The sequence below is a fragment of the Phaenicophaeus curvirostris genome, chromosome 5, assembly GCF_032191515.1.
Source record: "Phaenicophaeus curvirostris isolate KB17595 chromosome 5, BPBGC_Pcur_1.0, whole genome shotgun sequence".
Lineage (NCBI taxonomy): Eukaryota > Metazoa > Chordata > Aves > Cuculiformes > Cuculidae > Phaenicophaeus > Phaenicophaeus curvirostris.
Genome location: NC_091396.1, coordinates 14,195,225 through 14,222,501, shown reverse-complemented (window position 1 = coordinate 14,222,501; position 27,277 = coordinate 14,195,225). Strand labels below are relative to the sequence as shown.

At 39.0% G+C, this 27,277-nt stretch overlaps 1 protein-coding gene across 3 annotated transcripts in view; it reads right to left on the bottom strand.

Annotated features, from left to right (window-relative positions):
* The window catches only part of INSC (INSC spindle orientation adaptor protein), a 131,624-nt gene extending 109,503 nt beyond the window's left edge, over positions 1-22,121 (bottom strand). Inside the window, exon 1 of one of the 3 annotated variants that reach the window (XM_069857651.1) lies at positions 21,990-22,121. Coding sequence is in view for 1 of the 3 variants with exons in the window: in XM_069857650.1 (XP_069713751.1) it covers positions 5,493-5,523 (31 nt within the window). In the remaining 2 variants the exon portion in view is untranslated. Of the gene's footprint in view, positions 1-5,492; positions 5,658-21,989 lie in introns of those variants that run through there. The other 2 variants (XM_069857650.1, XM_069857652.1) reach the window with 2 other exon arrangements.
* Between the last annotated feature and the right edge of the window lie 5,156 nt (positions 22,122-27,277).

Genomic DNA, 27,277 nt, shown 5'->3' with positions numbered 1-27,277 from the left:
AGAAGGCAGAAAGCTTAAGTTAAGCTTAGGAAAAACCTGCAATGCTTCACAGAGAAGTCCTTCCTTCTCCAGGGCCAGGCTCCAGTTGGGAGCCCATGCAGCCAGTGGAAGCACAACTGAATGGGCCACTGGCACCAGCAGTGACAGGATAGCAAAGTTGGCCTCAGAATGTGGTTAATACCCTTGCCAAGAGACTATAAGAGCAACTATTGGAAGGAATGACTTGGCCGGGGATGAGTCACTTGACATCATCTCCTTTCAGAAGGTACAGACAGGAATGCTGAGGCCCAGGAATTCGCAGCTCTCATGTCCTCATCCTCATTTGCTGCCAAGCCCTGCTGTGCCTATCCCTATTGTACCCAAGTTTCTCCAAAACAAGGACATTAACTGCTCCAAATGGACTTGATTTACAAATAGTATTGATGAAGCACCCAAATATCCCTTGCTGAGAGGCAGACCACTTTAAAATTATACCAAAGTACATTACAATTTCCCTCCACCTTATGCAGGTGCATTGCATTGTCATTCTTACTACAATTAACAGACGTCACAGGTCAGGTGCATATATCAGCTAGAAAATGGCATGATGATTACTTTGGTCACATAACAAAGCTTTGCTTAGTTTTGTTTTAAGGCTATTTTTTCTCAAGCCCTAGATATGGTTTTTCTAGCTACGGTAATAGTTAGCTAAGTAAAAGAACTGGAAACATTTCCATATGAGATATTGAGTATGCCATCCTATAATGGCCCCTCTAACCCCATAATTCACGCATGTTTAGATTTAAAAAAAAAAAACGTACCCAGAGTATTATTAATAGAAAAAAACAGAAGATGGAACAATTTCCTGAGGCTTTCCAGGTCTCCGACAGTGTAGGCAGCCGTTTAATGCATCTCTGTAGAAGTGGAGTCCAGCAATTTTTTTTTGAACATTTTCTTTCTCAGCAGCCAGAGGTCACCTTCTTCTCACAAGTGCTATGAATTCTTTCTTAAGTCACATACTTAGAAACAGGAGGAGATAAGCAAGAGCACTCCAACACAGAAAGGATTTAAAATAGATACTGAAGAAAAATCTGCTCTAGGGTGGCACTTGTATTGAAGAGGACTATGACCTGGTCTGAAAAATAAGCAAAGAAAATGCATCATTTAAAAAAATCTCACTGCACTCTATGCTTATAGCATAGCACATTGGTCTGTGCCGGAGACAGAAAGTCCCTGGCATGAGGCAATGCTTCAGGAATGATGAGAATACATTTCAGACACAGTATAGTGTTTTATATTTTACTTGTGCATCTTTCAACAAGGCTACATTTTTCTTTTGTAAATCTACACAATAATTCGGTTCTTTTTTAAATTCCTCTTACTATTCCTTCATTTAATGATTTTTCTAGAAGTGCTTAAAATTGAGGACATTTCAAGAACTAAATTATAAAGTGTTATATGAAGGCTCAAATTCCTATAAATGGATTAATATCCCATTTTCTGGAATTCTAATCAGCTTCTGCTTTTTATTTCATCTCTATTAGATGGCAATCCCTAGAGCATTTTTATCCCTGTTGAATATTCATACCTGCTGTTTCCTTTAAAGGAAACCTATTGATCGACTGACTCTACTTCACATCAATGTGCAGGTCCCAGGAGAAAAAAAAAAAATAAAAGTGGGTATAAAGGTACCAAAATTTATACTTTATGAGGTAGAAAGATACCAGAATTTCAATGGCATATCTTCTTCTACTTGAGAGAAAAGTGTAAAGCTCTGCACCTTCACTGACTTTATGTTGGTATCTAACAGTGCTTCACAACATGGGCATATTCTATGTTCCGTGAGAAACTTAACTCCAACCAGGTCACAGAAGAAGGCTGCATTGGGAGCCCTGTCCCACCTGTGGGGGACAGCAACCATCAAAGCGTATGCCCATCATTTCAGTAATGAGTCCATGAAAATATGAAGTCAAAATACTTTGTTCACAGCCATATTCCTACAGGCACCTTGTATAAAAAGCAAGAGAAGAAGAGTTGCTACACAACACTCACCTAAAAGCGTACTTAAGCTGCGCTTTGGCAAAAAGCCTAGGTAGTAACAAGATTTTTCCCTTTAGTTAGCAAACAGATCCCATTTCCCTTCTTTCCAGGCCCACATCCATATATTCAACTATAGCTTTGGTATCAGCATTTATAACTTTCATATGGTTACCATTTCTAAAGAAACCACTTCCTTACAGTGGACACAGATAGTATATTTTCATGTTATTCTGGTTTTGGCAGAATACTTGTAGAGTGTGGGAAAGGAGAAGGAGAGACCACAAGGGATAGAAATGAGACAGAAAAAAAGAAATTAAAGGTATGCTTCTTATGATAGAATATATCACACATGTAAACATCACTAGGAAATTATGTACCAAGCTCACTTTTTTGCCTTTCTTTTCTCAGTACAGCTATCACAACCATTCAAATCTTTTCTGGTTGGATTTCACATAAATATGTAAGTATTGGCTATGAAGAGACTAAAGCAGTCAGATCACCTTCCTCACTACCAGTTTCCTAGGTGCATCTACCTCTGGAGCTAACAGTGACTTTGGATGTGACACAACCATGACGGTGTCAGTAGAAAACTCCAAGCATTTACATAATTGCAACCTCTAGCAAATCTACGCCTTGATGTAGTGCATCATGGTGGTTAGCTGGCAGGAACAGCAAAGGACAGCTTGCCCTGCTATTAGTGCCTACGGTATCCCATGAGTGGGCTTTCACCTACCCTAAAAGTTCACAGATCCAGTGCATTAAACTGATACTGAGAAAGACAAATATAAGAAACTCAAGAGTACACATTTCAGTCTGCCCTTGCTGTGACAAATATTGATGTCAACCATTGCAGCTGCTTGCTCCATCACACTGTCAGAATGATTTTTTTGACACACAATAAACAATGCCATTTAAAGAAAAAAAAAAAAAAACCCACAACCATCCATCCTGAAACATCTCACTCATACTGTAAGAAACGAAAGTCAGAAAAAGCAAAATGCCCAAAGGTCAGTCTACTATTGGCACAATCAATGCCTTCAAACTCTCTTCTATTTGGGCTGAAAAGACACGTTTAATTCCTATATGCAGTGTACGATTGACAGTACAGTTCCTTTATATGAAGAAAGTTGCAATTCGCAAGTTACTCAGACCCTGATCTTTGAGAACAGGTTGATATAGTTTTAGTATTTCCTGTGCTTGCCTTTTGAATAGGTTTGGTTTCCCAGCTGCAATGTCCCAATGCAGCCAGCTCTCAAAGATTTGTCCCTACAATATTTCCTAATGGTTTCTTTCTAATAACAGCAAAAGTTCTTGCATATATATTTGCTACCCGTTAATTATTACTGAATGAAGGGAGTGTTGGATTTCCAAAGGCAGTGATTTGGGTTCTGGTGTTCAACTCATTGTCACCATTATAAAGCACGTTTGAGTCCATTAAATTTAAAAGTGATCAGATGATCCAAAATGTTAATAAGAAGAAAGCCTTCCCCTTAAAATCATAAACTGTTCCTTCAGATTATGTGACAAATACAATAAGGTTTTAAAACTATAAATTGAGAACAAAGAAGCCAGCATACAAATGCAACATAGATGTACAGTTCAATTTGTTTTTCACAGCAGAGTAGCACAGCTTAGTACTCAGACGTGACATTTACTTTTCTGTCTTTTAATAGTCCTAATAAAAAAGCAGACATCGTGCAAGTCACTTTTTCAAGCTACCTATAGGACTGTTGAATGCATTTCTGCCTGGTGCAGCCCTGCAAAGTGGAGAGTAGGCAACTAGTAAGTGCTTTAGCCCTGCACAGGCACATTGCATCTCTGTACTGCATTGAGCACAGACATTTTTTCTGAAAGGAAAAAATCTGCATATTGTCCAAGAGATCACTACACGTCCACATGGTCCCTCTTCAGTAACCTATGCAAAGGCAAACTAGCAAAGCTAAAGTCAAAGAATTCTCCAAGAGATATTGACAATCATTGAATTAATACACTTGCCAGGAAGGTGAAGAATGGCACACAGCTCTACTTATTTTACAGTTCTTGAGTGCTAGCCTACCTACCACTGGAATATTAGATATTATTAAAATGAAGCCTGTGCCAGTGGTTAGTTTTATGCTGAAAGTGGACTCAATTCGTTTTACACCCACCAGAGCAAGGAATGAAAAATGAGATCATGTTGCATTACCAAAGTGGAATTTTTAGAAGAGAAAGGAAGGGGTCAATTCAGCCCTTTTGAAAATATATGCAGCCTCAAAATAATAACCAGGTCTGTGATGTGATTAAGGCAACAGTATCATATTTTGAGGCCTGGCTTATTGGGTATGCTTTTGAAATTACAACTTTAGATCCATCCTACTGCAGGAACAGCGGTAACAGAGCTCATTTCCAAAAGAAGAGCATTTAATTGTTAAAAAGATTTTATTTTTTTATTAAGTAAAATTATTTATGAAATCATATCCTCTTTGGTTTCTTCCTTGGCTCAGTTTTCAGTACTGGAAAGTGCTGAAGTCCATCTATCTTGCACAGACTCATTAGCTGCAAAGGGAGTAGCTAAAGCTGGAATAAGACTCCTCTCCCTGAATAGTTTCCCTCTGCACTGAAAAAAAATGCTGTATTCTCCTTCCCTTCAGCCCAAAGGAAGCCCTCAATTACTGTATAAAAACCTGGTTTAGACATAAAACAGGAAGCCTATAAGATGCAACAGTGCAAAATGGACAAGCACAATCCTGCATGTGCTGCCTGGATCACAAGGACTCTCACAGACTTGGTTCAGCTTTCTCCTCATCAAGCAGGAGGAATATATGCTGTTCTATTCTGAAAAGCCGTTTGGTGGTTATTAGCCTTTCATTCATCTAGTTTATGCTAAAAACTAACACATTTTGAAAAAATTATTCCCTACAGTATTTGCCATCAAGCCTCCCAATCCTTCCTCAATAATATATAAAACAGCACAAAAACCTTTACAAAAGAGAAAGGTATCATCACCAAAGAGACAAATGGGTGTGCAATGCAATCATGAAATATAAGCAGAATCAAGCTCAACAGTGCTCATTTTCTAGTATAACTAATACATCATTTATGATGGCTCACCGTTAGCTTCGAGTTCTTACCTGAACACATTGTGTTTCAAACAAAAAGAACAAGCCTGGATGTTGCTAGGTGTGTTTTAACTTTGGCTTCATGCTAAGTGCAAATACAAGTCTCAAATTCACCTCTTTTCTGGTCAGAATGCAAATAGCCCTTTCTCTGTGATGACTTATTTTACAGAATTGCAATTCTCTCTATGGACAGCCTCGAGGCTCTGGAAGGGGAGTATTTTCTATTGGTTTCAGCCTCTGTTGGGGATTTTTTGCCCATTCTCTTAAACATGTTTCCATATCTAATAGCAAGAGAAAGCCACGACAAAAAAAAAAAATAGTAAACTCTTTCAAGCACAAAAATAAGCAAAAGCAACCAAAATGGAAATAGCCTACCTATGTTATATACTTCAAGGAAAAGCTGCATATCCAAAGGAAGTCTTACTGTAACTTACGCTGCTCAAAGGGCAAAGATATCCAGGGTTTCAGTCCTGCCAGGATCCCAATCCAGCAAAGTACTTAAGGACGTTCATAGGAACCAAAATATAAAACCTCACATGTTAAAACCTGGCACCTGCTTAAAGTGCTTTGCTACATTAAAGCCAGCAACTTCAGCACTTCTCAGATAAGCTGCTTGTGAATCTTCACAGAAATTAGTTGCACTGCCCTTCAGCGCTTGCCTTTAGCCTCTCCAAACACCCCGTTATTTGGAGCATTGGCCATTTGAAGATTGCCTCAGCACAGCTGCTGTTTCTCCATTGAAATTCATAGAGTAAAAGTAGTTTCTAAGCCTTTGACACAGCTCTTGAAGAAATTAAAGAGAAACCCAGTACACAAACTTTCAGCAAGAATGATACTGCAAAGAAAACACACACCATGCAATTGCTTAAACTCAAAATATTTTTTCTAATGCCTCATAGGCAATGGTTGTACAGCACACCTACCTTAAGGGCTATTTGGATGCAGCTGCCCCAGAAGTTCTTTTGTAAATGGCACACTGTTCTGGACAGACAGGATTTTGTGGTCAGAACACCAGTCTGATTCTGCCCCTGCTTCTCATGCAGCCCAGTGAGTCACTCAGTCCCTAATTCAGCAAAACGCACATCTAGCTAGGAAGATATAGAGCATATGCTTATGGTCAATTTATTTTATTGAGATTTGAGCATGGTTTTTCGTCAAGTAAAGCAAGTTCCTTCTTTGTTGGACCAAAGGTTTCTGTTACTTTCTACCAAAAAAATTCAAACAGCAGAGGGCTATTCTTCCCTTCCACTTATTTAGTTGCTAAGCCATAAGGAAAAGAAACTTCCTTAGGCTGCCTCTTCACATTTAGCACAGTGGAATGATTTTCAGTATTGAAAACCCAAATTGAGATTTTTTTTTTGTTTTGCGGACCACTTTCATGCTGAGTGCATTTATTAAGCTCTGGAGTTGTGCTTAGTTATTAAATATGTCCTTAAATACATTATGGCTTGGGTGTTTGACTTTTTTTGTGTTTGGGGTAGATTTATATAAATCAGTCAAGAATGAAACTACAGCATCTGTAAGTTTTAAGGGTTCCCCTCAAACTCCAAGAAGGAAATAATTGCAATGTATTATCTAGTACAGTGCTGTCGCTAAGCAGATACAGAACTCTACATCCCTCAAATTTCCTCAGCACAGTTATGTTTTTGACATGATGTTTCTTGGACACAAGCCGGTTGCCCAACCCTGCAGTCACACTAGATTAGAAATAATCATAATCCTTTCTATTCCTTGCTTTATACTATTCCTTCATCTTCCAGTAGCCTCAACACATCTAGCTTCTGGTTGCCAGATTTGACAGGTATATGGGATACACCCAGAAATCTGTACTTTCTGGACTGGATGGGAACTCATCAAGTTCAAGAATTTAATAGCTCTGAAAAAAGATTCAGTCTATTTTATCCTCCATTGTACGAACATAACTCTCAGCTAAAGACCATTAGGGTAAATTGAATAACTCTTAGATGTGAAAACTTGGCGAACACATTTTTTTTAGGCAAATTAAATATACACATATTGCAGTGGACAACCTATTTCAGATGACAAAATAGGAGACACAGCAATACACTGTATGGACTTTCACAGCTTTCATACTAGAAACACAATGCATAACAGCCAAGTCTTTAGACTTGTTGCAATGAAGACATAGTACCAAAAACACAGTTGCAGGCAAATGATGGTCTTTCAAATGACTATACAGATGTATGCAGAAAAAATAGCACAAGTGGAGAAGACCTTGTGAATAATAGGTTGAACATGGGACAATGACAGTACAACTCAAACTCAGATAAAAAATAGTTTGTCAATTAGGAAAAAAAGAGAAAAGTAAGTTATAGCAAATTGAGGTGCTTTTCATTATATGCAAGTTTATCTTATTCTTTACCAATACCCCAAGTGTCTCCACATACTGTCCTTTTTGATAACAAGGGATGATGCAAGCACTACACATTTGTCAGGAGAACAATGTTTTAGCACACGAATGAGGTGTTAGCACACTGGAGGGATGATTCAGCATTGTGGCTGACAAGCACCTGCCTTTTCATCAATCAGTCTCTGATGCCCTGAAATACTAACCTATACAGAAGTTCTTTCCCCAGACAGGGGTATTTTGGACATTAAAAATGAAAACTCATGCTATCAATAGACAGCTAGCTTACTAGGAATTAAAAACAAACATATGGAATTACATAAGATTTTTTATTATTATTTGAAGGAAGGGAGAGAAAGCAAATCATGTGAGCATAAGCCTTGCCTGTATGCACAAGTATGTCTCTGAGACATCAGCTCACTGAGATACACCACCAAAAATTCTCAGATTCTAGTACCAGCCCAACACACCTAGTCTTCTTTACGTCCTAACAAAAATCCAATTCCAACATAGGACTACGTTCCCTGTGTATAAAGCAGGAATTCATTGTGCACAGAACTCCTGAGAAATCCTTCAATTAATCTAGGATCCCCCAGTGTACAATAAGCCCACTAAAACATGCCAAGATTGTTGATCATGTACCATATATCAGTAATGATGGATGGTGTAGCTCTATAATACATAGAATAGCTCTGTCAATTTAGAAGTGAAGCATACTTACTGCAGAGACGTAGTCACAGTACTTAAAATGCAGCAACCCAATACTTCATAGAATCTTCAAACTTATTGCAAGTGCACAGGAGCCACAAGAGTGTTAACAGACCAAAGAGGGGATGCACACAGCTACCATTGAATCAGAGCCACAATCAGAAACAAGTCTAACTTCTTCTTGTTTCAAAGAGGTACAGAATGGATGAAGCTACTTCTTTGGCTAGACAGAAGCAATTCCCTGTTTTGCTTAGCAGGCTTCATAACAGAAAGTAAGAGGCAGAAGGGTGCTTTGTTCATTCCATGAACACTGCATACTTGTACAGAAAGACAGTAACTGATTTTATTGGTAACATCTTGGAGGTTTCTGGCCTCCCTAGCACCACACTCCCCTTCTCAGACAAGCAAGCTCCTGTAAAACCAATACAACAGACACTTTTGTGCTGTTTATCAAGCATAAAACCTTTCAGATGGCTCCAAGAAAGCTTTTCAGTATCCATGAGATTAAAGTGATCATAGATGTTTCTACAGAACTGAATCTTCTTTTACTCAGTTAACAGATATCTATTACACAATATTTTTATAATTTTATCAATAATTTATCTATTAACCACCCAACCACTGAATTTTTATGAACATATTAAGAAATCACTGGAAGCTTTTTATGCAAACATATAATGTTAACTGTATAAATTAATTTCCAGAGCAATTCCTTTCAATCTCTCCCACCTTTCAAAGCAACACTAAATCCATTATAAAATTTAAGTTTTTAAATTGCATCCTGTTTTTCTCTCATTAATATTAGACGGGCACACAAAGCACTAATGCACTACTAAAACCACTACTGAGACAAAATAAAAAGTCAGCTCTTGAAAATCCTATACAGGTGGCTGCCTTACTTGGTTTATTACAGCAGGAGCAATGTAAAATACCATGTACAGTCTTTTGGAGATAAGGTTCTTGATAGTGATACTACAGCAGGAAGGGCTGGAGCCTCTCCTTCACCAAGCAAGGCACGAGCATGAGCAAAGCCACAGGATAGACCAGGACAAACACAAATAGATCATGAAAAAAACTACAGGCATCAGAAAGCAGATCGAACCCAAGAGATGCATGTCCTGAACTGCAAAGGACTTGAAGAAGGAGACAAGACATCCTATATTAGATGGGCTGCCAAAAGATGGTAAAAGCCAGGTTTCAGGATTTTATTTCCTTGTTGCTCTTAGTCTCTACTTCCTCAAATGAACAATATATTTTTCAACAACAAACACATTTGATTCCACCCTTCATGCAGAATGAAGCAACTATTTACCAGCTGTCCTGAAGCTGTGAAAGGTTGTGTCATGAAAGAACAAAATGAAAAGTTGAAGTCTTTGGCCACCCCAGTACATGAAGCCATCAAAATGTTTGAATATGGCTGTTGTTACATTTCTGCTAATGTTAAAAAATAAACCAGACTGGTCTTATACAAAATATGTACAATCTACTAATCAACAGCACTATGCAAAGTTTGCCTCTTATTTTAAAAAAAAAAATAAAAAAGTGAGCTTGATGGATTAGCTCTACAAGAGTAGAAAGTTGTCAACTTTAAACGCTGTTCCATAGCTCCCCCCCAAGTTTTTAGCAAAAGACAAAGTGACATAACTTTGCAACATTTCTAATTTACTCACTGGCAAAAGGCAAAATAATTTATATGCTTCTTGCATAAGGTTATGTTAAAATTGCATCTATTTTTGCAGCAGATATTACACATCCAAATCCATCTGTAAATATCCCTTATCTTCCACTACATAGAAGCCATCAAGAGCCCACACCATCAGAGATCAGGCAATGACAAAACCCCTGTCTTCCCACTTACTGTGTCATATACAGATTAGATATTGCCTCAAAAAATAAATAGCAAACACCTACCAAGAAGGTAAGACAGATTTACTCTTGCTTTGTTTTTAAAGTGCCACACATTTGAGTCTGAACTCTACAAATTCCAGGACGCCAAAGAGCAAATCGGAACAAACAAATACCAACCCAGCACAGTTTTCCCAGGTCTGGCACCAACAACCTGCTGTTTTAGCAGTTCCTCTAGGGAGTGGTCTCCTTGCACATCTGTTTTAATGTCAGTGTTTGAGACTATTGCCTACTTAGAAGTTATTAGTCCTTCCTTACTCCTGGATCCTGTGCTCATTTGTGTCTATGACTAATTGAAACTTTGGGTATTCATTTACCAACTTATTTTTGCTACAATTTATCTTATATTTAACTTCCTACACATCTATATAAATCACAGCTGATCTAAAGTCTTCCTAGAAAAGGCATTACAGCATACACTAGGAATCAAGTTGTCTCCTCAGACACCCATGAAAATTTGAACATAAGAACCGTTGTCACAGAAACCCCCAAAATACATTTCCTTGCACTCACCACACCACAGTACGTGATGTGCCACAGCTATTTCCTCTTTTTGAAGATGCGCATAATTGTGGTATCTTAGATAATGCAGTGATCAGGCAGAAATGGTAACTTTTGAAATGGAAAAATGATAGTTTGCACAGTAATTGCAAGCTATTATAAATGCCCGAGTTACTTAACTGCAAGACAAAACAAAGGCTGGCCCCAGTATGAGGCAATTAAACCACACAGCAATCAAAATAAAAATAAAAGCCTTTGTCACAAATGTACTTTTTTGTTTTTACTGGAAATTGTGAAGTAGCTCAGCCTCAAGGAATTGAGCCAAACTACAGGCCTCCCTTCCACAGAGATTCTGATCTGTGCCCTCTGTCCTTTCTCTGGACAGCTGGCACTTTCTGAGAAGAAAAAAAAAATGCAGGGAGGCAGGTATTGCTTTACAGAAACCTGAAGCTATTACAGATTGTCTGACATTTAAGATATGATCTCATCTCCATCAGTGCACACTTTTTTATAGAATCAAGTCCATAACAAGTAATGAACAGATTGATTTGGCACATGATGTTGCACACCATTATTTCTAAAAAATATAGACTTATTGTTACTTATATTTAGTATAGGTAATAACTAATAAAGCAATTGAATTAATACAACCTGAAAGCTAAAAGAATACTTTTACAGTACAGTGATGGGTCAATTCTCTCCTTTGAGCAGCATTATTCCCCTCTTTAGCAAAAGTGTTCCTTCTTTAACATCCCTGTCTCATTTACTTCAAACCAATTACCCCTGTACCCATTCCTTCAATTTATTCTGGAGGTGCTAAGGTGGGGCAGAGGGAAGAAGGGAGGAAGGGAAGGGAGGGAAAAACAAAGTATTTTAAATTGAAAAAAGCTCTAAGCAACCCAAACACATTTTTAACAAAGAAAACTAGAGGCAGTGTGAAAAATTCTTTATATTTTTTTTTTCATAAGAACTTTTCTCCCTTGGCTAGTTTATTGCTCTTATTATTCAAGGAAAAAAAAATAGTTCTAGATCCTTACTCTTTTTCCCCTCTTTTCCTTTCCTTTCCAAGACACTGTATTTGCTTTCAAAAGGAATTGGGAACTTTGAGCCTTTTCTGTACCCGATATGCTGGCTGTTACAGTGGCCTTTCATTAGGATATTATATAAATGGTACTTGAAGAAATAATGGTGCAAAACAACACTCTAAAGGAACAATTTATTTATGCGATAAGAATTGTCTCATTTTCCATAGACATACAAGTTATTAATTTAAAGTTTCTATTTTCAAAGCCCTTTAAGATATAGTCTGCCTTCGGCAATTGGTACCAAGATTCAGAGTGCTAAAGAATGGGGTTTTCTGTTTATAGCAACTTTTATTTACTATTATTTTGTGATATAGCTTCTTGTGCTCAGGTTCTGACAACAGCAAATAAAATTCTGCCAAAAATAGAAACAAATATAGGACTGAGATTAATAATTCCATCTTCCTAGCTGTGTCAAAAAAAAATGTAAGATTTGAGAGAAAAGCTGATATCTCTCATGATGTACCATTAGGTGCAAGAGCTGCCAACCAAGATCATAAAGACAGAAACCATGAAGGGGAACTCAAGGTACAGGGAACCTGATTAATCCCAAACTATCCTCCTGTCTGTCCTTTAGGCACAAGTGCCAGCCTCTCCATGGAAACGGCTCAAAAATCTGCCACCAGATGTTTGTGAAATAACTTCACTCTAGGAAAATGCACGATTTATAAGCGCCTTGTTTTGACAGCATGTTTATCCATGGAAACCCTCAAGAAACTAAGAGAAAAAGAACATTCTTAAATCAAACAATATTATCTGGATCACATCCTGTCACAAGGTCATTTTTCTGGTCACAAGGTTCGTTTGAAAAGAGAGATGGAACAAGTTCTGGCACTGCTTTTGACAGTGGGTACCTGCAATTTCCCTTAAAAGCTACAATTTGCAATAGTTGAAAAGAGTATTCACATTATACAGTTTACAAGTAGAATCATTTTTAGAAAGATACTTATAGGAGACTGTATTCTTTTTTTCTTCCAGCTCTAGAACAGGGCTTTTGGTTTTCTATTTTGTTTGTCTTAAAATAATTTCATAAATGCAATTGAGTGAAGATACTTTGTAAAGAAAGTATAATAAACTCTTCTCTTTGGCTATCAGTACAGTAGCAAAGCACACAATCCTTAGCATCCAGAGAGCATCCTTCCACCTTTGGCTTTAGTTTGGACAAAGAGTTGTACTGTAATAGCAGTCTCTAATATGGCAACCAGCATGTTTCTGTCAATACTCACTGAACCTCTTCTGGATTGTTATCATACTCAGATCAGCATCAAAATTAGAGATGGTGGTTCAATTTCCACCCATCATCAAGAAGGGAGCGTGGAGGATCCAGAAGCATTAGAAATGTAAATTATCAAGTTGAGAGAGAAGTCACATTCCTGCCTTCCTTGTTTTGCATAGCTTTCCTACCTTTGTTTAAAACCAAAATGTAGCAGTGGCACGTTCACAAGTACTGCTGAACTGTTTTGTCTTTTTTTTACTTCATTATGAAAAAGCAACACTAACAGGTGGGCAAAGGGCTTCATAGTAGTCCCAGCAATTTACAACACATCATCTCTCTGCTTTCACATCCATACAGAACAATCACTATGACGCTCAGACCAAAATAAAGACTATTTTTGTCACATTGCTGCTGTTGAACACTAAGACACTTACCAGCACTACAATTTTCTGTTACATCATTTTGGATCTGCTTGTAGTGCCCAGGCCTATTTCATTGTTGACCTTTCTGCAACACGGGTTGGGTTCTGCAGGATATTATGAAAATAATTGTGTAAATCCTAACTTTCACTAAAGCTGAACAGGTCTGATACAAGATAATCTTCACTGTACGCGGCTATTCTGAAGGACTGTATTGGAGACAGTACACTGTATGTAACTACCTCACACTACAGCCTCTTGCTGTAGGACAGAAACTGTCACAGGTGGCTTTAAGTATTAAGGCTTAGAGAAATGTTTGAGTTGATAAACTACAACTTGTTCAAAAATTAACTAGTGTTCAGTTGCCCAGTTTCAGTACTCTTACAGCATACTGAATAAGTTGCCTGCAAAACCTTGTACAAACACAAAGGAACTGCATTTTCTGAACTATTAGCTGTGTTCACATCCATGGGAAGTAACACAAACTAAATCTTATCAAATATAAAATCTGAAATATTTTTTAATTGCATGTTGCCTTTTTGCCAAATATAACAGCAAGGAATTACCAAGTTTACTGATTATTTTACTTCTTTCTGATGATGGGATCTGACCATAAAATAACCAGCTTTGTTTCTCTAGGTTTATTTGCTAGTAATATAAGTTGAAAGCTATCTATCGCCTACACATTTTACAGGTCAATTATCTGTTGTTGTTTCTGTACATAAGTTTGTACAGTCATACGCATAAATATACATTTTCATTTAAATAAATTCGATCTTAGGTCTCTTGAAAATAAAGTTAATAATTTTTCTTTTTTTATAAAAAGTTTTTGGCTCATTACCTCAGCTGCGCTTCCCATCTGGGCAGTGGCTTCAATAGGCAATTATTCTCTGGGCTGCAGCTCCATTCACTTGAAAAGCTACTATCTTGAGCCATTGTTGAGAAAGTCAATTGTAAAAAGCTGAGCAGCTTAATAGCCACAGAATACTTTGCTTAGAGTGCACTTTTGCCATGGCCAGAAGTTTTGGTGGTGTTTAGTTTTTTCTAGTGAGTAGGTAGCCTCTTCTTATAGGTGTTTGGTTTATTCGCTTGGGCTTTTATGGAGGGTGGGAGTGTTTGCTTGCTTGTTTGGGGTGCGCTTTGTTTTCTTTGATTGTGTTTTGAGGGGGTCTTTTGGGGTATTTTTTTGTTTGGATTTGGGTTTTGGTTGAGGGTTTGGTTGGGGTTTTTTTCAACAGGGGAGTGTTAAAAACTCTACTAAATACTAAATTCAGTAACCTATGAAAGTCACAGCCTTAGAAACACATCCAGCAGATAAAAAGAAAAATTTCACCACAAAAACCTAGAAGACAGAACCAAGAAAACTAGAACCATTTCTTCACCATTAGGCATGCTCATTGCAACACAAGTGCGGGATTCTGAATTTGATGTTTTCAAGGCCTTTCCTGATGCATTGAGAGATCCTTGTACTGAACGTGGACAGATATTTGTCTTACATTGCAGCTGTAAAGCTCAGCCAGTATATGGACAGTATATTGGAGAAAACAAGATTTAAATATCTTGAAATCATTCTCATAGATACCATTTCAATTACCACAAACACTTAGAGCATAAATTAGGGTGTTTACAAAGAGGGATTTTGGCCCCAAGTCTCCAGCCTATGCACATGACTAAACAAGGACAAACTAAATGCCCAGAGAAACAAGAGACAAGCTACACCACCCAGTTCTGCAGCTAGGGAGGTGAAAATTTTTCTCCATGGTAAAGTTAGAGAGACCAGCCTCCTGTAATGTGCACTGAACACCTTGCTATCCCTTAGCCTGTGTAGGCCAGGGCTCCTACAGTACAGCAATTAGGAAAAGTTCAAAGAGCTCATGAGGCTTTGCTTGTCCCCTGTGGAGATACCTCCACACAATGCTGAGCAAGAAGACTCCCAGCTGCTCTGACAAGCTGAGCAGCTAATACCCTCAAGAACATCACCAAGGGGACTTACTTTACATGAGAAAATGTGCTGGTTTCGTGCTGGTTTCATACTGTTTCCCTGCACAGCCGGAGGATGGTGGTGCACCACCATCATCTAACTCCACATACAGGCTTGGTTTCAGCTTAAAAGAAAACAAAAACCAAAACAGTCAAATCTACAGAAGCAAACATACTTACACAACCTCCGGTTTTATAGAAAAAATGCCATGGCCTTCCTCTCACATGCTGAAGATGCCACCTTCTTCTCCTACTTCAAATTGCTCTGCACTGCAGTGGCTGGTCAGTGATGTGTACTGATTTCACATCCATCAAACATCATTTAAAAACAACACTGCATAACCTTCTGAATCTAAACACCAAACACCACCTTCTTTTTAAAAAGCACAAAAAAAAAAAAAAAAGGCACTCCCTTCAACCCCCACTCTCAAATACTTTGCAAGCTTATTAGTGTAAATCTAACCCACCTGTGCAAGCTGGCAGAGAAGCACAGGCTGTGTTTGTCAGTACAAAACAGCAGTGGAAGGAAAGTAATAAATAAACACAACAGAATCTATAACAGAGAAAGGGCTGTCCTGCTTACAAACTACTCAATGGCAAAGCCCCAACAAGAAGCAGAGTTGTGCCCTGCATCAGCAGCCAAGAGCTCAGAGCAATAATCTTACTTTTCCTGTGAGCTTACTAAAGAAAAGAAATTCCCAGTGCATTCCTTACACAGTGTATCCCTTATCTTGTTACTGGAAACACAAGAAAATTCATTGTGACCAGAGGCTGAGCTGTAACACTGATCATATTTCAGTACAACTGATAAATAAAGAAAAGTCTTACATAACAATCTTCATTCAAGACACTTAAATCTGCAGCTTCAAATCCTCTTTATGCACTTCCAGTCTCATAAAACACTTTCCCCTCCAAGAAAACCAAAGATGGTAGAAAAGGGCAATGTATTCTACCAGCCCATTTAACAAATGAAACATTACTTTCTGTTTGGTGTAAAGTGACAGCTGGATTATTAGAGCTGACACTGATCCTCCCAAGAGGATTTCAGTGAGCAAGTTGCACAGGTGAAGGTCAAAGTAACAAAGGAATTAAATGAAGAGAGGAAGGAAGCAGCTTCTTCTTTAGGACAGAAATTAGCTAACAAAAAAAGCTGTTTCTAATGCAGCCCTTGCTGGTTGGAAATACAGTGCTTGCAAAATGCTCTGTTCTCGAGAGATGCTTCCAAGACACTTTTTGAATGTAAGTTTTTTAGACCCAGTCACCAACTCTGTTGGTGCAGGCACAATCCTGATGCACCTCTCACCTACATTAAGGACTCCATGGATGCAGTTTGTGCTTCGTTGCTGCCTGATTTACACAATGTCGAAGGCAACACACATAACATTTTTAGTTATGAATCATGCATCACTTTTAATGTATGTAAGAAAGATAATTAAAATATGATGATCCACTTTTTAAAGTGAATAATAAGACAAACACAGCCATGTTTGCTCAGTGAGCAGACATGCACAGCTGGCTGGAAGGAGATGAACAAGTTGTCTGGCTGCCCTTGGCAGGCTTTCAACACCCCAGAGTAATTAAGAATTTAGCCAAGAGATGATCAGTTTTCACCAAGGTTGGTTTAGCACTCCTGCTTTTTTATCCTCAGGTCCAGCATAGGCAACAACCTCATGTGGCACCAGGACCTCAGCAGCTGCTGCCCTGCAGCAAAAGGTGGAGAAGGAATTTTGCATCCTCACACAGGGAGATGCAGAGCTGATGACAAAGGGTGTGGGGCTAGCGCATGGCTCTGGAAAGAAATGGGCATTTGAGCCCTGGCAGCATGAGAAGTGCTATCTCAGGTGAAGTGCACCATCTTGTCGTGGCAAATCCCTAAGAGGAGGTGGAGCCTGTGCTGCCTGGATGGTCTGACTTTTGTTCCTTTTCATATTTGCTCTACTAAAATTACACCAATGAAACACATTTTTACTAACCCTGACTCCACTGCACTGAGAAGGGCAGCATAACTCTGTCCCAGCTAACGCACATAGTCAAATCAAGGATGTGGGTTCTGGTGCATGTGCACCTGACCTGGGCAGTTCACCAGCCTGGCATGAGCAACAAAGGATAATTCTTGGCCACCTCACGCTGTGCCTCGACTCCAAGACAAGTCAGGTTTTACTTTCAAAATTTGCAGATGCTTCAACCACAAATACCAAATACCAAATAACTTTATTGGGAGACATGCCTCGGGAGCCCCTGTGACCAGCATGTTCATTACCTTTCACATCTTAAGAGAGTAGAAAAGCAGCTGAAAGCACTAATCCCAACTCCAGCCAGCACAGACCCCTCTGGAAATCTTTGACTCTGAATATTTCAGCTCCCTTCCAGCACTGCTTTTAACTCTTTCCTTACCAAGAACTCAAAAAGCATCAGAGCAGGCAGTTATTAGATATCAGCAACCCATTACCATCGGGAGAGTAAAGAGAGGAAGGGGAGGAGGAGAGGTTCTTTAACAGTTCTTGAAGTCAGTGAGGTACATTTGGCTTTGCAGAAAGAAGGTGCTAAATTAAATCTGATGGGTGCCAGCATCTCTGGTTTTAATCTCAGCAGTCTCCAAGCACACTTAAATAATACAAGGTCACAGATTTTATTCTTCCTTCACGCAGATATCACTTTCTTAAAACTATGATGACCTATCCCGCACAGAGACAAATTAACATGGATCCACTGACTACATCAGGGCTCTGCCAGTGTACACAACATCGGGACTGGAAGATATAAAAACACCTCCAGTAACTTCTCAGTAACTTTTCACTGATGTCTGCTAGGTCTGATGAAAAACATTTTTTAGTAACTCCAGTTTATTTTATTGAGTTGGCATTCTGGTATCACAAATGATTGTGTGCAGCTCCATATGAGAAAGGACCGTAGAAAATAGATTGTTGTCATTTGATCTAATTGAGGATGAAGGTCCAAAAATAAGCATGATTGAGAACAAATTTTTGATTCCTGAAATGCATCAGGCAAGTAATTCGGTCTGTTGAATACTCTGGTCACTTTTAAGAGTTACACAGGGCAAACAGAGCAGTACTTGACTGTTTTTGTCCTAAATACCAAGAAAATGAAGTAAAATTGGTTGTTACCTGGTTTCTCTGCAATCCATGGGGAAATCATGATCATTTAGGCCACCAGCAGTGGCACTGGTGTTCCTGCATCCCCACAGGAGCTCACACAGGAATGATCCCCAATTTTTGATGGCTTTGCAGCCTCTTTTTCCCATATGAAGGGAATGATGGGTAGGTTCACTTTCATAAAATGTTCTAAATTTGCTAGATGAATGAGTGACACGGAGCAGGTGTGTTATCCCCATATGTCATGACTTTCCCAGCAAAATAAGAGTCAGAAATCCAACTTGGCAATTCTCAGTCCTCCTCCAAACCACGCCTAGCAGATTTGAGTCAGTTTGCTGGACTATTTCTTTTTTGCCTGACCATACCTCTTTCTTATGCTAGTAAGATCAATACAGGAGTACCTGGATGTCAAAGGTACACTTGGAAAATACGTACATAAGCAAGATGGGAGCCGAGATGTTTGCCTTAGCCATAAGGTTTTGCAGAGTCACAGATCTTCTCGTTTGATCTACTCGAGTTTCAAACAATAGCTTTAATACTGATGCTCTGGATAAAATCCTGAGCTTGAGCACATCTACATGAAAGACCTCAAAGAAAAAGTATATGTAATCAAACACATTCCTTGGCTCTACACAATTTCTAAGAAATGCTGAAGAAAGCCACTTGCATACTATTCACACTTAATACAGAGCACCTAGTCAAATACACATGCTGAGACAGAAATGAACTAATTCTAGCTCTAATCTCTTTCAAAGCTCATAAGCCTGTTAAAATGTTTTCAATGCGTTTTCAAGCATGAGCCTACCCAGTAATGTGGATCTCTTTCCTTACGCTAGGTTCCCAGTACAAGTTGCTTTCCTCCCTGCAGAGCTTTATCTGTGGAAGTTCAGGCCTTCCCAGGGCTTTTTCTTTGGACTCTGACATCTGCAGAGCGATTCACCTGGTAGTCTTCCCACCCCATCAGCTTCTCCAGATGGAGGGCTAGAGTCCAGAAAACTCAGAGGGGATAGCAGGGAAACAGCTGAGCCACTTGACTAGCAACTAAGAACAATCAGTTTAGAAGTTCAGTTAGAAAAGCTATGGTTATTCACTCCTCAGGAGGGAGGGAGTGGAGAAGCAAAGAAGAAAACTTATTGCTGAAGAGTTAAGGACAACTTATTGCTGAAGAGATAAGTGTCTGATCCCAGCTGAATTTTTTCCCTTTGTGCCTAACAGAAGTCCACTTCACTGGGTCCTCTGTGCAGCTTTCTCAAACCAATCTAGCTTTCATCTGATATCCCACATTATTCAAAGACACTTCAAGCAATCAGGAAAAGAACACAGGTACTCATTCTCTGAATTTCCTTTTAGAGAGCACTGCCACCTCTGACACTCTCAGGGACCCCTACAAGGGCTATGAGACCCCCTATACCATGAGGCATTTGTATATGGACCACTGCCATCTACTTTATAGCCCATTAAGACCAGATGGCCATCTGGGGAGATGACTGAAGAATGAAGAATGGAGTTAATTGGGCCAGGTACACAGGAGGTGAAAGAAAGTTGGCACGTGGTCGCTCACACTACTCTAGCTGATTACACTGGTAGTAAACCTTGCACTCTGAGACCACATTTGCTTTCCAGGCCAAAGAAAAATATATGTTTCCTCCTGTGTTTATTAAGCCAGTATAAAGACTGAAACGCAACTCCTGGAAAAAAAAAAAGAGCTTTCAATGGCTGTGCCATCCTGTTTGTGCCTCTGCAGCAACTTGTCTCATGCCCATTTTATTTTCTCTTTCATCACCAGAACTTTCTGCCAGAAATGACACATGAAGCATTTGGCATCAAAAACATCCAAAATAAGGCTGAATGGGGAAAAAAATCCATCTGCACACAGAGTGGTGGTTGTAAAGAGAGTAAAAGCAACATCAGTGCCCTTAGGAAAAAAAAATTTACGTAGGCCAAAGGATGACTGCCAATAAATACTAATATCCTTTATTAGACATTGCATGTCTTAACCCCATTTCTCTTAATGCTTTATTACATATTTTACCTTGTATGTCACTGATGAAGATCTAAAGCCACCTCAAAGTGTACAAGAATGTATAAAAGAAGCAAAGAATATTTTTATTTCCTTTTTACCAAAGAGGAGAAAACAAACCAGAGAGGATATCAAAGTGCTAAAAATGTGTAATTTTTGAGTCTTCCAAGCATCCTCTCTACATTCAGTCATGTAGTCCTACCAGATCCATAAAATATTTCATTTTTGTCTCCTCTTACAGGTGCATCAGAATTTCAACCTCCATGACAGTGTGTAGGTTTCTTGGTGAGATTTTCAGCAAACAAATTAAAACCAAACTATCCAAGGACTGGAGTCCAGCAACATGAAACTGAAAAGATATTTTAAGTGAATATTATACTTCTGTGTCAACAATTCCAGTGAGACATGCCATACATATTTACCCATATACATAAATCTTTAAAATATTAAACCTCAGATGCAGATATTTTTACCCAATGTATTTGTATTATGAAAATTAAAATAGATTTTATGTTATTCTAGCATCTATCAGCCTTGACTTCATGCTTCATTTAATTAAAGAGAGAAGGAGAAGAAGAAGCAGCAAATAAAAAGGTTTCCATAGCCCTACTTTAGGAGGAATCCAATACAATTTTGTTTACACTGCCAACATACTTCCACATCCCATCTGGATGTAAACCACTTCAAACTAAAAGCACAGATAACACTACAGCTTTCTTCAGTCTGTCTGTTGAAATTGCCACATGTACAACAGAGAAAAAGTATCTAACTCAGCAACAGCTCTCCTTTCCCAACAGAAAATATTTGCATTAGTGTGAGAAGGTTTTAGAAATACAGAAATGAGCGCCTTGTGCCTGAGCTGTTTTCACTGTCCACTGACTTCAGAGATAGTAACAAAATAATGATACAAAAATACGTACTAAGATACAGAAACACAAGTCTTGAACAGCATAATAGAGCATTCTGAGAAACTGTGTTATCAGACACACATTCACCTTCTTTTTACAGTCAAAGCATATGAAAGTTCCAGTTCCAAATGCATGGACAGAAAAAGTTGCTCAACTGCCAAATTATCATATTTAACACACTCACTGCTTTTACAGCGTGCTGGTATGGATTTAATCTCACAGACATCTCAGAAGACTATGGACAAATACCAATTACTATTTGTTCACATTTCCTTTCTATATATACCGACAAATATGCTTTTTCAATTAAAGCAGCCAATTACTCGCTGTGCTTGGTAAGCTCCCATCCATGCTCCTTAGGAAACGGATAACGTGTCATGCAGCACAGTGGGGAATGCTCACTCAGATGTGAAATAATTCTGAACTTACTCAAGTAAAGTCTCTCCGCTGCATTTGCAGGCTACGCTATGTCTAACTGTGTTTATTCACCACTGAAAGACTATACTTTACAGTCAAAACCCTGGCAAATACTGAACATTTAAATAATTCTACTTTTGCTTAGCCGCACAAAGGGGTTTTATTCTTCTGTCACAGCTGTACACAAAAGAATAGAGCGGCATTTCGAATCAAAACTCCCGAAGTTACTACTTACCAGCTTGTGATTATGTATTCAGTAAGCCAGATGAGCTGAAAAGATTTTGCTGCAGAGAAAAAAGTTACAAAAAAGCAGGTAAAGTTAACAAAAATGAAGGGAAAGTAGCATAAATCCCCTCTTCAGTCAACTACTCAAGTGTTCCTGAAGACTATAAAGGATCTTAAAGAAAGTGCTCTCAGCAAAGACTACATCCTCTTGTCAGTCAAACCCTACATAGTTTCAGCTAGGCATCCGTCCAAGAAGACATGGAATTATTCTATTTTTGTCTCCCAGTGCAAGTGGAAACATTTTTACAGATATGTGGTGAGGATTTCAAATTTTGTAGTGGTCAGCTAGTAGAGGAATGTAATTAAAGACCCTGTTAAACATAAGACTGCTCACAAAGGAGGAACTGCATAAATTTGGAGATAAATAACATTTCCACTACAACACAGCAAAAACTTGCCACGAGGCTAATAATCCAGATGTGGTTTACTGGAAGAAATTTGTAAAACACTTTCTTAAACAACATTATTGTCAGAAGCAATGGGACAACAGCGCACTTTCAACACATGTAGGGTTATCTTTTTTAATGAAACAATTTTAGTTTTAAAAAAATTAATGGTTTTACGTGGAAAGCTAAATATTTGGCTTACCACCCATGTTATGTCTGGTATGTTGCTGGTTTTATTCAACACAGGTGTTTCCTTGGAAGTACTTCACATTTTGCCTATTGTTGACTTATAAAACAAACCTAAACCTCTGACTTTGTAAAGTATGAAAATACTTTGGAAATTATATGTTTCTTTTCTGTTCCATTTAATTTTTACACTTACTATATCAGTATGAAAGCATGGTTGTTTTCTGTATGGTCAGTCTGATAGCCAACACTGAAACTCTATGTACTTCTTTGCTGATTCATCAAGCTCTCCAGGTATGAGACTTTCCTCACAAGGAAATCTTTTAGTTCAGTTCCTCAAAACTCTGCCATCACCGAGAAAGCTGAACTTTCGTCCTTGTCCTGCTTCAACTTCCTCACCCCTTGCTTGTTTGACACTTGTTTGTTATTCTGCTCCCATAAATCCCAGTTTGATGTCCTCCATTGCTGCCCTTTTCCACTACACACTGATATCTCCTTTTAGTCCTCTTCATGGTTCTAAGTCCCTGTCTCCTGGTCCTGATCACCAAGTGAATGCCCTACCCTACTAGCCACTCTTAGGGTTTCTTCAGCCACTGCCACACGCTGGGCTACCTTCCAAGCTATTCCTTAAGTGTAAAAAGTTCTCTCCTGAATTAGTCCATAAAGCAAGCTGGTCCTGGCTGTCATCATCCTTCAGGTCAGTCTTCATCCAGATGCACTAAAAGACATTAGTCAATCATAACAGTAAGTTGGAGGCTTGTGAGGAACACACAGTGCTTTTTTTAACAGAGAAGAACTTGCTGTCCCACTGTTCTCCATACTTATACACTGCTTTTTCACTCTGATGTTTCAAGTTTCCTTACAGTGTGAATGTCCTCGGGGTTGGAAATATTTCCTATTACATTTTGAATTAGTCTCTAGTATAACAGGTTCCAATCTTTTTACACTGCTGGGCATTGTTGCAAAGCAAGCAAGAAAAAAAGCTTTTTCTTTAACGTCTTGCTACTTATTATCTTCTTCCTTAAATCACAGCTCTTGGGAATGAAAAAAAGAAGAGGAGAAAAAAAAAAAAACAACCTCTGTGTAAAGGAGTGAACATTGTTAATGGGTGCATACACATTTCCAGAAAAGACAACAGGCTATTGTTGTCATCAGGACAAGCTTCATCCGGACAAGAAACCTGCTTCCCTTTGAAAGGTCTCAGGCACATTACCGTGCAGGTTCCCCTAACCAGGAATTTGACATGCTACCATCTCATCCTTTAATGCTAATGTTTGCTGAGAGTGCAGAGGTTGGAGCTAGAGGGCAAAAGGAAGCCCTAACTGCAAAGGTGCAGCTCTGCTTAGATGACATTTGGGGAAGCAGGATAAGGACAATGCAGGATTATCTTTATTAAACTTGTCAGCTCTTCTCTTACTGACACAGGTCTTGACTTTCTCCATTTAACCCTTAGTTACAAGGATCCCTGGTGATCCTTCACCCCTTGCCCTTGCAACAGGTAGAGAAGCATTTTACCTCAAGTAGTGCTGCAGGGGTACCCAGGAAACCATAATAACTTTTTAGAATCGATTACCACTTAGGGTTTCTGAATAATGACAGCTTCATCTACTCCCAGTCCTACAAGACTGCCTATATCTGCTCTGCCTGGTGCCCACTGATGGGCTATTCCCATTTCTTCTCTTGAGGAACCATTTGAGTCCAACCTTTAGTTCAATCACCTGACACCTTCTCCTGTAGTAAAACTGTAGCCGTTTTTACAGCTTGCCCCTTGCTAGGTGGCCTTTCTCATCAGACCTTCTGCGAGCATGCTAGGCAGAGCAGCCTGGTCCTCGCACCCACCACAGCTCTATCTGCACCTCTTGAGTGTGGTGCAGCTCGGAAGAGGACTATGCTTTCCAACCTGGACCAGTAGAGAGGGTTTGATTTTTCTTGTGCCTGCCCAAATGCAGTGACAGTTCTAAAAGGATGAACAGTGCTTTTAGGATGACCAAAACATTATGATTTAGGGAGTTAGTCGTCTACCAAAAGACCTGTGCACTTATGTGCTCAGCACAGCTCCCAAATAATAAAGGACCCAGAGTGACATAATCTAGGAACCAAGGCTCTCTTCCTCACAACAGTGAAAAATTTGCCAGCTCTTCCATGCCTTCACTCTGCAGTGCACAGCACAAAACACAGCCAGCACTGATCCAGATCATTGCTAAACTCCACTGCCAGCATCTAACATTGAATACAATTCCCAGTCTTTCTGCTATCCAAAATTTAGGAAAATAGTCAAGGTTTTGCACATACACCATTATTAACACCTAATTACCATCACATTTCTTGCTGGCTGGCTATCAGCCACTGTTACACCAGTATGACACTGACTTTTAGAATGAAGATTCTTTATGGCACCTATTGCTTAACTGTCTTTTTGTAAAATTGCATGGTCTCCAGAAATCATCCATTTTAAGGAGTTCCTGAGAGGCAAAAAGCTCTGGATTAAGATTACTGTTCCATTATTGGTCAGAGCATTAATTTCCTTCCTGTGATACCAGGCTGCTTATCATTTTTGACAACACATCTAATTGCTGTTGCAAGCCCCACAGCTTTTTCATAGGTGCTGTCAAGATTATCTAAAATAATATCTATATAGAAGTTAATGAAAATTGGGAAAAAAATCCAGCAGAAGTTTGTCATCCACCACTCTTCATTAGCAGGCTCACAAGAAACCAAATTCCTACTGTCCTTACAACTCATGGAGACCAAGAAGGACCAAGAAAATACCTCTGGATGGCTTCAGCTCACCTTGGTGTTCAGCCTGTTCTCATTACTCTCCTCAGAAATACTAATGACCATGGGGCATACAGGATTTCCTTCATTATGTCAAATGCTACTTTGATAGCACTGGAGACATAATCTGAGATCACTTATACTTTATCAAAGATTAGACTATTTAGTGTTAAGAAGTGCATTCCTTCTTATACATTTTTAAAGCTACTAAGTGATAACATGTGTGGGAATCCAATGCTTCCAACAGCAAATGCACTCAGACAGACACACCCACTACAATTTTTTAAAAAGCAGACTAGTCTCCGCTTTAAATAAATCCTGTGTAAAATTAAAAAAATCTATATCTATTGAACAGCATCTTTCTTTTTTTTTCAGTTAGCAACCCACATCTAGTACTAAACCATATTTCTGCACACTGTTAATCTAGGAAATTATAGGCTTTCCATCAAACAAGCTCAGTTTGCTTCTGTGTGTGGTTACAGTCCTCAAACTTTGCAAACTTTTCTAGTAAAGCTTCTTGCAATAACAATAGCATAGTGTATAGCTCACTCATTACGATTTTTTCTTCTATTTTAAATACTATTTACTGCCAGCTTGTGTATCTTTCTTTGTGTGTAGATGAAAACAGGCACATCAGTCACCTTCTCTTCAGCTAGGCTAGACTGCACAAAAATTAATGCAATGCAAAGCAATGCCTTTGCAATCAGTTGGCTGTAACTCCAGGCTCCTCTTCTAGCTCAGCTAGTTGTTTTTCCTAAGCTCTCACTTTCTGTCCCATGAACAAATCACACTACCAGCTGCTTTTTATTTGAAAAAACGGTCACCCCCCTCAGTGACCCACCTCTGCACTGTGAATGCATGCCCATACCCATGAAAGAGAAACTGTCCGTGTCTCTGTACAAGCAGAAGAGCTACCAAAGGTTGATATCCTATCATTTCCATGCTGTTTATTATACTTCCCAATCTCAGTTCCTTACCAAGTCACATATTACACCCATTATGGTTCCCCTGCTTCCTTCTGCCAGCCTCCTCAATCCCATCTCCAGACCACAGAGGCAGTTTCTTTAAAAGACAGCAGGTAATTCCTCACCTTTCCCTTAGTAGGAAACTACCTTAGGTTTCACTTCACTGAGTACTAATTAAAATTTCTAGGAACTTAGTGTCTATGAGATGTTGGGACTTTACGGACTTTCCTAGTTACATAGCTGTCAGACATGACCTACTACTACCTGTGAAGTGACCATCCCAGTGTGAGGACACTGAGTATGACTGACAAAACTCATGTTGCATTCAAGAAAGCAGAGCTCTGAAGGTCACAGCATAACACAGTATAGCTGGTTGAAACTTCTTATGAGCTTACTATTGTGTTACATAATGCAGTTATTAAATAAACTATGTATTAGTATAAAGAAAAAGAAAACCTAGAAGAAATCCCTTTTGAGATCAATACTTCTGCTCTTCATCAAGAGGAGACAGAAAAACAAGGGTATACTGCAAATAAGGAAAAATCAGCAGGCACCGCCAGTATCAGAGGTATTTTCACGAAAATTTTGGCTAAATGACTGGTTCACATTGCATCTGAGCATGTCATATTCCCCTCATCCTGCTTGCAAGCATGAGCGTTGTTCTCTTAGTGGGAACATTTTTTTAGTGTAGAGTTGCCAAACATAAATCGGCCTTGACTAGGAATAATTAGAGCAAGTTAGAAGATTAAATCCCTGGGGACAAACTAAAATATACAAAAACTTTTCTGTAGCTGTGATTTTCTGTGGGGGAGGCAAGGGGTTCTTGTTCTTTCCATTCGCTCTTCACTGGAGCTTTTCCTAGTAAAGGGACAGCATTGTCACTTGCTCTCAGGCTCAGATTTGCTCATGCCTTTTTGGTGACTGTG